This window comes from Brassica napus, chromosome C9 (genome assembly GCF_020379485.1).
Source record: "Brassica napus cultivar Da-Ae chromosome C9, Da-Ae, whole genome shotgun sequence".
NCBI lineage: Eukaryota > Viridiplantae > Streptophyta > Magnoliopsida > Brassicales > Brassicaceae > Brassica > Brassica napus.
This window is the reverse complement of record NC_063452.1, coordinates 6,340,050-6,353,481: the sequence shown is the minus strand read 5'-3', so window position 1 is coordinate 6,353,481 and position 13,432 is coordinate 6,340,050. Positions and strand designations below refer to the sequence as shown.

Genomic DNA, 13,432 nt, shown 5'->3' with positions numbered 1-13,432 from the left:
TTTTTTTGACAACATAAAACGTCATGATTTATTCTGTACCTCTATTGAAATTGAGATCGATGTACATTATAATTTATTACATATATTGATTATTGTTAGTCTCTTGGCGATATTACCACATGGTAAGTAAAAACTTAAATTTGCATGAAAATGTTCCCATTGAATATGTTGTCGTAAATGAGTGGAGAAAGAGACGAACAAAAAAATTAATGGCGGACCAACACATGGGACTACTAGAGTTTAGGGAGCATATACCACCTTTCGTATAAATAAAAGTATAAATGTATACATACGTATACAAGATCAATTTAGTGAGCCAATACAATTTCTTAAGCGATTTGATGTCGGTATGGCATTACATTGGATCCCCACTTGTCTCTCTTCGTTTTTCTTTGTTCTTGAATTTCATTTTGCTTGTTTTCCAGTTTTGCGTTTACCATTCTAATCTTATTTTATTAAATATTATATAAGTCTAAGTTACAGTTTCTGATAAGATAATTTCGTATAATGTCACAGCTTTTGTATAAATAGTGATTTCTAATTGCCATGTTTAGTCTCTAAAGGGATATGGTCATAACAAGGGACGGTCCGGCGGTGACGGAAACGCGTAAAGGCTAATCATTTAACGACACTAAAATACCATTATTTAATAAGTCCACAACGATATTTTTCCTTTCTTATCCCGATTAATTTATAAAATTGTTATTTAATATACTCAAATCCTAGGAAACGAACAAATAAGCTCAAAATTTGGTCAATTTGTATGTATACAGAATTGGAAGCTTTTGAAAGCATACAATACTAGATTAAACTTTTTCTTTCAAAAAAAAAAAATACTAAGATTTATTGATGTATGTGTGAATGCAATAATAAATGGAAGTTCAATGATGGATAACACAACACATAGTATAAAGCGCTATTTGCAATGTATTCAATAATTATTCTCAGCAAATAATAGCTGACTGATTATTAGCGACGTATTAAAATACAATAAAAAAAGGTTGCTTCACATGTCTTAAGAACATCATTAACGCAAGGTTTCTTACCAGATGGTTCTTAGCAGAATATAAGAACCCGACTCTTAACTTTTAACTGAAAATACTAAGAGTCGGCTCTTAAATAAGAGATTTAAGAGCCGACTCTTAACTTTTTCAGTTAAAAATTAAGAGTCAGGTTCTTATATTCTGCTAAGAACCTTGTATTAAGAACCATGCGTTAATGATGCTATTGCAACATTTACTAAAACTACGTAAAAAGTCTCACGGTTTGTGATTCTGTTGTCATCTATATATATCTCTTAACATACCCATTGCTTCTCAAAACATATCTCACTCTTACCCTTCTTAAACCCTAAGTTCAAAATCTATTATTCTCTCTACACTCTCTTCTGACATTATTTCTCTCTTCGACCAAAATCTTGCGACCTAAAATCAGAAAAATGAAACAGCTTTCGACAAAAGTGACAAGCAATGGTCATGGACAAGACTCATCCTACTTCTTGGGATGGGAAGAGTACGAGAAGAATCCTTACGATGAGATGAAGAACCCTAATGGGATGATCCAGATGGGTCTTGCTGAAAATCAGCTATGTTTTGATCTCATCGAGTCATGGCTAGCTAAGAACCAGGACGCAGCTAGTCTCAAGAGGAACGGTCAGTCCATTTTCAGAGAGCTTGCTCTCTTTCAAGACTATCACGGCATGCCTGAATTCAAAAAAGTAAGCTTCATTTGTTTTAACCTAATACTTGTATAACAAGTAATAAATCATTTTCTCAATTCTCGTGAACATATTTATTTTTATAGGCCATGGCTGAGTTCATGGAAGAGATAAGAGGAAACAGAGTCACTTTCGATCCCAAAAAGATTGTGTTAGCCGCTGGTTCGACCTCTGCGAACGAGACTCTCATGTTCTGTCTCGCTGAGCCTGGTGATGCTTTCCTTTTGCCTACTCCTTACTATCCTGGGTAAGTTACAATTATAATAACCCTAGTCTCACTTTACTTGGATCCCAAGCAAACTCATGAAAACTCGCTGCTTACGTTTTGGTTTTTTAATGAATATTACAGATTTGATAGAGATCTTAAATGGAGAACCGGAGCTGAGATTGTACCAATCCACTGCTCAAGCTCCAATGGCTTTCAGATCACTGAATCAGCTCTACAACAAGCTTACCAACAAGCCCTTAAACTTGATCTCAAAGTCAAAGGAGTTCTTGTCACGAACCCATCTAACCCACTAGGCACTGCGTTGACCAGACGTGAGCTCAATCTTCTCGTTGACTTCATCACTTCCAAGAACATTCATCTCATCAGCGACGAGATCTACTCAGGCACTATGTTCGGGTTTGAACAGTTCATAAGCGTAATGGACGTCTTGCAAGACAAGAAACTCGGAAACACCGAGGTTTCTAAAAGAGTCCACATCGTTTATAGCCTTTCCAAAGATCTAGGGCTTCCTGGTTTCCGCGTGGGAGCTATCTACTCCAACGATGAAATGATCGTTTCCGCTGCGACGAAAATGTCGAGTTTCGGTCTTGTCTCTTCTCAGACTCAGTACCTTCTCTCTGCATTGCTCTCGGACAAGAAGTTCACAAGCCAATACCTCGAGGAGAACCAGAAACGGCTCAGGTCAAGACAGAAACGCCTAGTGTCTGGTCTTGAGTCATCGGGGATTACTTCCCTGAGAAGCAACGCGGGTTTGTTCTGTTGGGTCGACATGAGACACCTCTTGGACACGAACACATTCGAAGCAGAGCTTGACCTCTGGAAAAAGATTGTTTACAACGTGAAACTAAACATCTCGCCCGGTTCGTCTTGTCACTGCACTGAACCGGGTTGGTTTAGGGTTTGTTTCGCTAATATGAGCGAGGATACACTCGATTTGGCCTTGAAGAGGCTCAAAACGTTCGTGGAGTCTACAGACTGTGGACGGATGATATCAAGAAAAAGCCATGAGAGGCTCAAGAGCTTGAGGAAGAAGACAGTCTCTAACTGGGTTTTCCGGGTTTCATGGTCAGACCGTGTACCTGATGAGCGATGAAACTATTCATCTCCCTGAGTTTGAGACGACAAAAGAAAAAAACTTCAAGGTTGTTTTCTTCTTCTTTATTTACTTCATTTTTTTTTATATTTTGGAAGTATTTTTATTTCCAAGGTATCTATAATATCATTATATATGTGTAATTTTCATAAATGTTTGGGGTGAGTTTTAATGCATTTTTTCGGGTGTAACCTTGTTGCTCTAAGTGTTGTTTTCTTTTTTGAAACTTTACTATAAGTGTTGTGATACGTGTCTAAAATGCACTCAGTCCGAATGTGGACTTGCAGTGGCTATATATATTATTTCCTGTTGTAATTTTAATAAAATGTTTGCGAGTATTGTGTAATTCACTCTACTTAATATATATTATATTTGAATTTGTAAATATATATGTGTTTCTCCATCGTGAAGAAAAAATGTGTTTCCTTAATTTGGGTTAATTTCTGAATCGGTTGACATGCAATCAATCACCTTTGGCTATAAGTCTATGATGATCGTTAACGTTAGTTAAGGACGTTAGTAGGCGTATATCAAGGAGGCATATAATTTAGAACGTTAGTTAGCTGATTAATACAGCTTATATTGCAAATTTGCAATGGCGGAAATTGGTTAACCGAGGAAGCAAATTAGGAAAGTCAAAGGAGACGTCTTTTATGTAAATCGAGGAAGAGAGCATGATCTCTTTGTTCAAAATGTTCCATGAAGCCAAATTGATAAATGAATTAAACAAATTGACAAATAAATCTTCAGTGATATAGCAGCTGTCAAGATGATTGATGAACAATCGATTTTTACTCCATTTAAAACATATATTTGGATCGTTTTACAACTGTATACAATGACGACTCTTACGAAAGCGATGCTAACAAATACCATGGGTCCAGTGATTACAAATTTACAATGATTAGAGATTTGAACATTACAACACAGTTCCAATCATAGCTACTGAAATCAATAATTTCGCAAACTAAAAGGCTCCAATCATTAAAGAGAAAAGCATTATAACCATTTTATTTATTTTCTGTAATTTATTTCCGAGGGATAAAGCAGGATAAAGTGTCATATAATAGCCTAATCATTATATAAGATACCGGTCAAAGGTTATGATGCTAAAAGCCTTTTTTTTTACATCGAAAGCTCCATATATTATTAAGAAACTTCAAGGTGGGGTGGCTGCTAGAGCCATCTATTCTGAAAGTTGAGAGTTTACACGGGAAAACAAGAAACCTCGAGATCGAGCACCTTTTGCAAGATGATCAGCTCGGACGTTCTGTGAACAGGGAATAAAAAAAATAGAACAAAAGGTGAACATAGAACGAATAAGACGGAATTCATCGAATTCAGCCAACAATGATGCCATTTGTCTTCGTCGTCTTCTTCAAGGAGATTGACAAGCTGCAGGCAGTCAGTCTCGAAGGTCACAGAGCTATAGTCTAGCTGAATAGAGGATCACATGGCCCACAACAGAGTTTGGAACTCCACATGTAGGAGGGTTAGGACTTGGTTACTAGCGAATGAACCATAAGTCGTCATCCCATCCTCGGTCGTCAGGACCATTCCTCCACTGAAACGCGTATCGTCTTTGTGCCAGGAGGCGTCTGTAAAGCATACCGGGCCGGTTCTTGGTGTAGTAGGAGGAGGTTCGCGTCAGGCACCTCCATCATCTTCCTCATCGGGCTTGTCTATTATTTGAGCAATGCGCCAGCTCTCCGCCTCGGACTTGGCCAGTTGGATCGTCTCTAGTGGGGTGGTATCTTTGCCATTAAAAGCTTTATCATTACGGGCTTTCCAGATGTACCAAATCACCCACGGGACTGGAGCTAGGAGATTGTCGGGGATCCCACGCTCCCTTGCTCGCCATAGAACATAGTCTAGATTACTGTATATTGAGTTACACGGAAACGATCCCGGAGCGTGCGGTATGTCTGCCAAGGCCCAAGCTTGGACGGAGGGCGGGCATTCAAAGAGGCAGTGGTTTGTTGTTTCTTCATCCGCTCCACATCTCGGGCAGGTCCTGTCGTTGCCGCAATGTCTATTGGAGAGTGCGTTGCAAACCAGTACACAATCGGTTATGGCCTGCCAGATAAAGTATTGGATCTTCTTGGTAGTCTTTAGTTTCCAAGCACGAGCTTAAAGGGATGTGATGCTAGGTTCCAAGACTTGAGCTGGCTCCGAGGTTTCCGCTGTTGTCATAGCTAGTTCATAACCAGATTTTACAGAGTAAATACCTGATTTGGTGAGATTCCAGCAATAGATTGATGCTCTGGGAGTTCGCGTCGGTCTGAGACTCTTAATGAGGGGAATGTCACTAGGGCGTACGAGTTCCCGTAAGCGATCAAGCTTCCAAGTTTTCGAAACAGGGTCTAAAGGTCTGCGATTTTAAGCGATGGGTTGAAGGAAGGGCCGCAGGGTATGGCTGGTCGTGCCGGAGTTGTTGGGAGCCAAGGGTCTGCCCAAACGAGGGTATTATGTCCCGTTCCTATAGATTTGCGTATGCCGCTTTTGAGCAGGGGTTGAACCGCCATAAGGCTTTTCCACACGTAGGAGGGAGTACTCGCTTTGTTGGCTTCTAACGGGTTCGAGAGACGGTAGTATCTACCTTTGAGGACTCGTGTCAAGAGAGAGTTTGGGTATTGTAAGAGCCTCCAAAGTTGCTTCGCAAGTAATGCGAGATTGAAGTTTTTAAGATCTTGGAAACCTAATCCTCCACCCTCTTTTGGAGCGCAAATCTTTTTCCATGCAACCCAATGGAGCCCACGGTTGTTATTCTTGGTACTCCACCAGAACCGAGATATTGCGCTTGTGAGTTTACGGATAATCTCCTGCGGCAGTAGGAAACATGACATTACATACGTGGGTAGAGCTTGTGCCACAGACTTAATCAGAACTTCTTTGCCGCCTCTAGACTGGAGTTTCGCTAATAGAATATAGATAGAAATAGAATACTGTATATTTATTTCAGTAGCTATGAAATAGAATATATACATATCAAACAACTAATTTTTTTTTTTGCGAAACTAAAAGGCTAGACCAAAAAAAAAAAAAAAAGTTGTTTGGTATGAAATAGAATATATACATACCAAACAACTATTTTTTTTTTTTTGAAAATGCCATGAGCCTTGTTGGTACTACGAACACAAGGAACTATATAAAATACAACTTTGCAAACCGAAACTTATTTAACTTGAGCATAATATGCGGCCACACAGGCCATAACGGCAAATGATCCTTACATGTGATGAGCATTAATCTGGTGGTTGAGTCCCCAAAGACCTGTCTGAAATAATTAATAATTCGATTAAAAATTGTACTAATAAAGATATGTATGTATTTTGAGAAATAAGAGATTGAGAATTTGGTTGGATTTGAGAATCCGTGATTGAGTATTGTACTTGAAAGTCTTAATTGCATATGACCGACCATAACTATACAAACTGAGATTTGTGTAGTCGTTGTACCAGAAAATTTTCGTCGTTTATCATGGTCGTTAGTATTACTTCCAAATATATTAAGCGACATATGGAATGATAATTATGATATTTTAAGAAAAAAAATCGGTACGTCAACTTATTTATATATTAATCATATAGAATTTGTTTGATATATATCCTTATGATATTAAAAATTGAGAAATTCCATAAGATAGATCTTTTAAAGTTTTTGTCTCAATGAAAAAAATGACCAAAATAAGTTTTAGTTTAGAATTAATTAATTTAGACTTAGGGTTTAGAATTAAGAAGTGAAGTTTTGGGGATAAGGTTTCAAATTAAAACAAGAACAAAAAATAAATATTAAAATTTTTAAAGAGAAAAAGACAAAAATATCAAGTTTATGTTCCCAAACTAGCACTCAAGGTCAAAAGTCACAAAAATAGCACTTAATGTTTTATCAAAAGTCACAAACTTAGGGTTTAGAGTTAAAGGGTGGGGTTTAGGATTTAGGGTTTAGGGTTTAGGGTTTAGAGTTTAGGGTTTAGGGTTTAGATTTTAGGGTTTAGGGTTTAGGGTTTAGAGTTTAGGGTTTATGGTTTAGGGTTTAGGATTTAGGGTTTAGGGTTTAGAGTTTAGGGTTTAGGGTTTAGAGTTGAGAAATGAGGTTTTGGGGATAAGATTTCAAATTTTGAAAAATAAAAAAATTAAAATTTTCAAAGGATAAACTTAGAAATGTGCTATTTTGGTCATTTTAGTTTTTGAGTGCTATTTTTGTGATATAAACTTAGAAATGTTATATTCTGGAGATTTGTTCATTTTTAAAATAAAAAAAAAGATATTTGGGTCATTTTTTGTTCTTGAAGACTATTTTTGTAATTTAAGGAGTATCCGAGAGAATTGCCCTATTAAATTTTGCTATTTATTTAAGTTGTGTGAATGTCAGTTCCAAGCGTAGTGTAAACCTAAGGGAATTTCAAGTTACATTGCTAAGTACGTATAAACAGGCCCGACCCAGTATACTTTATTGCCTAAAGCAAAAATTATTTTGGCTCCCCTCTTCTATCGAACCAGGCACCATTAACTCAATCAAGTTCTCAGGCAACCACTAGGATACATGAGACTTTTGAACATTTTTATGCCCATAGATATTTAATCTAATTTGGCACCTAAAGCTGGTGCTTCTTCAGCTTTAGGCCGGTATAAAAGCCAATGATATGTCATGAAACTTAGTAATTATGGAATTTAATTAGTAAAGAATCATAGTCAATATGTACTTTTTTTTTCTTTTCAAAAAAAAAAAGTAGAAGACTATATAACATGTCAAGTTTGAACCAAGCTTTGAGTCACGTGGGCTTCACGAGTAAGCCATATCACATGCCATAACACATAAACATATAACATCTTCTCCATAGACATATACAATGATCAGATTCATATACATAACAAACATGAATTGTGAAATTTGGTTTTTCTCCATCATTGACTCCAACCAATAGGACAAATTAATCACTTGGATAATTACATAAACTAAACGCATGGCCCGTTTGATGTCCTTCATATATGCATGAGGGGCCATCTACGCATGGCTTTGTTACTTACATGACACACCCTGTGCTGCTGTGCATCAGTACACACTTTTTTAGAGGACAAACATGACGCCTACATAGTATAAAATACCGGAATCAAAATGCTAATATGGCATGAGGGTCACGTTAGCTTTTTCTCGTACTTGATGCATAGCTTATGAGTCGGGAAGTCACTTAACCTTTTCTTATAGACGAGCATATTTCCACTTTTTATTATATTTAATTACCGTAGAACTTTAACCAATGTTGTGCTTTGTGTATACATCCACTTAATATGTGTGCAATTACGAAGATTCATCGCACATCTGTTACTTAGAAAACAAGAATCAAATCACACAGAGATTTGTTTCTTTGGCTTAGATGCACCGGCATGAATTATAATATAGAGTCGTCGGATTAATGCTCATGGAGTCTATCAATGTTCATCCTCTTCTTCCCACCTTTTTAAAACATTGTTTACTCTCAAATTAATCTCTTTGTTTAATTGACTTTTATTATTTGACTTTTTTGATTTTTTCTCCAAAGAAGAAATTTAATGGCTCTTCCTCCCTTCAAACCTAAGTAATTTAGTGACATATGATGCTTAATCCTCAAATTTAAACTCACCACTTGAGTATTTGCTTTAACTTCTGCTCTTCTGGTCAAGTAACTAATGGGCTTTTATGAGCCTTAACGAAACATATTGATCATATCTAATAATGTACCATATGTTTTTCATTTATACGGGCTTTCATGGGCTTTACTAGCGTTTTAAAACGAAAGAAGTTTAATTCGAAGGTCATTTGCGGGATGTTTTGATCTGGATTTTACTAATAATAAATAAATAATAGTAAATATATTATGAAAATAATTAGTGGAAAATGTTATGAAATAACTTATAATTTATAGTATCGAAAAATTTAAATAAGAGTAGAATTTAATATCCGTAGGAAGCAAATAACACTAGTATAAGGGAGAGAGTTTATTATAAGGAAGAAGAAGAAGATGTAATGGTTCTTTGATGAATTACTCTTGTTCTTGTTTATGGTGTACAAAAGAGTGAGATGAGTGATGGTATTTATAGTGAACAACAATACATAAAATAACAAAGATAGTGCTTAATTTGGTAAATGAGTGGGTGATCATAGTGTTTGATGAGTAGATGATCATAGTGCTTGATTTGGTAAAGGAGTGGATGATCATAGTGCTTGAGTTTGGTAAAGAAGTGGATGATCATTTCAATGCTTAATTTATAACACTCCCCCTTGATCATCCATCTTGTATTACGTGGTGCCTCGTTAAAAACCTAGTCATGGAAAACCCAATGGAAAAAACCGTAGTAAAAGTAAAAAGAGTACAACTACGTAAGCTCCCCCTCGAATGAGTAGTCATAGAACCTTTAAAACAATGATAGATTTTCATCTCTCAAATTGTAACATTCTCTTTGGTTGTCTATCTTTTGTATGTTCTTTGTTGCCTCGTTAAAACCTTGTCATGGAAAAACCCAATGGGAAAAAAAAAACCATGATAAGGAAAAAGAGTATAACCACACTTACTATCATATTTCTTTCTCTGGAAATAATATCTTCAGGATATGCATTCCAATCAACTCTCTTCAGAGAATTAAGCTTAAGAGAATAAACTCTATTCATTTCTATTATGATATCTAGGGCCTTTAGACTTCTTGTCCATAATTCTCTTTTGACTTAGACAATAGTTTATTGGTCTATTTGGATTTCAAACCAAATTTCTTACATATAATTGTATAGAAATTCGTCTCGTACATACGAATTATTCATTTGTAACTATAGAAGTTACTATTATGATTTTCTTTCTTTTCATATGAAATTACATCTTTCAGTAATGAAAAAGATTAATAATTTTCTTAAATAACACTCTTACGTATGGTATTTCAGGACCAAACATATACGAGCGTCTTAAATAAAATACTTTAAGGATCTTTATGATAACATCTTAGTTTTAGATCTCCAGTTTAGAATACATAAAACAATATAGTATTGTCAAGAGTTTTCTTCCAAAATATAATTTTTCTATAACTCTTCAGGAGTTTTGATTATATTCAAATCATGATTCTATTGATTTATAATCTCTTGATAAATACAAATGGATACATTTGTTAACCTTATAATATTTCATATATCCCATAAAATAGTTTGTTTCAATTCGATCGAATATGCAGAGTTCCCGGGAACATGATTTTGATATCATCAATCCTTCATGGATTATACTTTCAGGGATTAACATTTTTCAAGTGGATTGTTTCATTCAAGTTCTTCCTTTATTACCAGACTATAAGGAATTTAAAACTAGTTGCATCTACCACATGAAATTATGTCTCTTCACAATTAATTTCATATTGATCATTCTTTGTGTGCAACGGTTCATTTACATCTCACTTGTTTTACACCTTTTAGTGTATGGACTACTGGTCCAAATACTTCTCTATTTCACAAGAAGTTTATATCTTTGTCTATTGCATCTTTCTGATTTGGCCAATCATTTCTTTGTGTACACTTTTCAATAGACTTTCTTTCATGATCCTCTTTCTCATTTATTATATCAACTGCTACTTTGCATGTATAATATCATCGACGTCAATTTTCTTATCGGTTCCATTTTGTTTCATACATGACATAACTTATTGAGATCTCTTCATTTGTCTCAGGTACCTGAATTTTCGTCAGTCATGTTTAATTTCTCTTCTGGAGATCATACAAAACTATATTGCCTCGTTTTGACCATTATCAATATATGCTCCTTTTTCATTTACGAGGATTTATCTTTGGAACCAATCTGTCTACCACGCTGCAGGCGTGACTAGCAGTTTGATATTGTTCTTGTAGAACATTTATTCTTATTGGAGCATTTACAGCTGGTATATGTGACTTGATCACTATATTTATATGGGTCGTGTCTGGCAACTGCTTTAGTAAGTTTTGAAATGAATTATCTTTTGGACTTCTATTTCACATTGTGTTTAGCCCGAGGATCAATGATAATTCATTTCAACTTATTTTCTTTTCCAGCTGTTTATTTTCTCCCCCTTATGTTGGAAGTACTAACTCACTTTTAGAATTCATGTATAGCCTTACTTATATTTTTCGGGGATGGCTCTGGATTCTTAAGTGTCAATAGAGATTTATATCCAACATATATTTCCAACCTCATTTGAAAACACATCTTCATTTGAAGCTCTGTGGCGGAGCAACATCCAACATTCTTAGATGAAAATGATTGGTTTCTGATTCTATACCAATGATGGGGAGAACTAGTGAATATTTATTGGCTTGATGCGAACCATTGTTGCTCAAAATGTTTAGCACTTATCTCAGTGAATGTGCTATAGTCGTTAAAGACTTTAAGAAGTGAATTCACCAATATTATAAAAATGCATAGTGGGTGATCAGTCCACTAACATCTTCGTTATTTATGCCAATATCTTATTTTGGCTGGTGAAAACCATATTACCCTTTTATCTTATGGGTAAGCAACATATGTCAAATCATTCGGAAGAATCTTCTGGTTCTTATATGACTATGCATATGACCTTTAAGTATATATTCGCATTATTAATGAACCAAAATGGTCTAACTGATTCATGCCAAATGTAAACTTCTAGTTTACTATACATTTATCTTCATTATACTAATCTTTGTGTAGTACAATATATAAGAGGCTGTAGATATTTTCTCTAAAATACTTATACTGCTTTGAGAATTATTTCTGATTGAAATGTATATATCATTTCGTTTGCTTATTGTCTCAACATAAGTGTCTCAAAATCTTACGGATTTACTTTGAGAAAAATTCATTAATCTTAGTTTTAGTGTAAACATAATCTTCTGGATGTTTGACTTATCATAAAAAGTGAGATTCTTTAACTCTTCCCCTCGAGAGTATAATACTACAGGTTTATCAATCTCGAATGTATCTCATTTTCTTAATCAACAACATATCCTACATGGGTTATGTATTTTTCGTAGATCCTTTTAACTTTTGATACTTATAAAAATACAATACCTTAAGAACTTTAAATTGCATTCTTAAGAACTTTAAATTAAATTTTTATGTGCAGTAATACTATGTATACTTCTGGAGCATCATATATATCCTCTTTTTAAGCATTCTATAAGTTTTACTACCTTGTATTGTACACACAATAAATTTTCTTTCATCTTCAGATGAATTCATAATTTCTTTTCTTTATTACCATGTTTATTTTCTCAACTTTAAGTGAGAGTATGAGTTCTATAAAGAAACTCTTTGGACCTTGACCTCATTTATGCTCACGTCTAAAACCACAATTTATGAGTTTTTAAATGTCATATTCTCTTCAGGAGAATGAATCATAATCAACTAGACGTGATTTATCAATAGATATTTTTTCAATATATATGCATCATAAAACAATTTCTTGAAGAAATTTTACTTTTAAACTTAACATCCAACATAGTTGGCTTTATTTACCGACTTCAGGTCTTGTAATCTTTAAATGCAAAATACAAAATGAGCTTTAGGTAATCACTTCAGGTGATAATACCTTTTTTATATATATTATCTTCCAAAACTTATGGATCTTTTAGAGTCAAGCTTTAAACTTAAAATCCTCAATATAAATGGTAATAAAATCAAAATATTTCAAATATATATAAATATGTATTAACAAAGGTGTCTTATTATATCAGAAAATAAATAAAACTTTCATAGTAATTATTATATAGACTATATTATTACTCTCATGCTTTTTAACAAAGTTTAACCTATCAATCAATTTAATGAACAAATTTATATCACTGCCAACTTCATGCAAATTGATTTATCTAATCAAGTTTGTTAAACTTGTATATAAAGCATAAAAATACTTATCTTATAAACAGAAGTATATCGGCGATGAAAGTTTCAGCTGTTCACGTTTCTGAATTGGCTGATAACTTGTACATATCTTTCCGAGAGAATACACAATCCTGAAAACTTTAAATTTTTGCTCATATAAACATGGCCATTACATTAGTAAATATCAACATATAATCCAAATTCTTTTATGATATTAGACCAAAGACTAATCGACAACAAAACTAACCGATTACAAATAATTTATTTTATGATGTTAGACCATGAATCATAAAGTATGTTTCCTTAATACCATTAAATCATGAAGCATATTAAAGTATAATAAGCAAAATTTAATTCATAAAATAACTATTATTCTTACATATAGACAAGCGTTGATATATATATATATATATATATATATATATATATCATCGTCTAAAATGACTATATATATATATATATATATTATTATTTTTTTAGAATTTCGCAATTTTAAAATGAATCATTTATTATGAACTTCATAATTTAAAAACCGTTTACATT

General features: G+C 34.1%; 1 protein-coding gene across 1 annotated transcript; it reads left to right on the top strand.

Annotated features, from left to right (window-relative positions):
• Positions 1 to 1,063: 1,063 nt before the first annotated feature.
• LOC106414306 (1-aminocyclopropane-1-carboxylate synthase 5-like) lies at positions 1,064 to 3,561 on the top strand. The gene is made up of 3 exons (XM_013854986.3): positions 1,064 to 1,717; positions 1,804 to 1,964; positions 2,067 to 3,561. Exons 1-3 carry the CDS (start codon positions 1,439 to 1,441, stop codon positions 3,037 to 3,039), a joined length of 1,413 nt encoding a protein of 470 aa, XP_013710440.1. The 5' UTR covers positions 1,064 to 1,438; the 3' UTR covers positions 3,040 to 3,561.
• The last annotated feature ends 9,871 nt before the right edge of the window (positions 3,562 to 13,432 follow it).

What these genes read in the sequence shown, in the direction of transcription:
- LOC106414306 (XM_013854986.3), top strand. Translation starts at nt 1,439, where the DNA reads ATGAAACAGCTTTCGACAAAAGTGACAAGCAATGGTCATGGACAAGAC. An exon ending in GCATGCCTGAATTCAAAAAA is followed by an intron (nt 1,718 to 1,803) that starts GTAAGCTTCATT and finishes TTATTTTTATAG; the next exon opens with GCCATGGCTGAGTTCATGGA. An exon ending in CCTACTCCTTACTATCCTGG is followed by an intron (nt 1,965 to 2,066) that starts GTAAGTTACAAT and finishes TGAATATTACAG; the next exon opens with ATTTGATAGAGATCTTAAAT.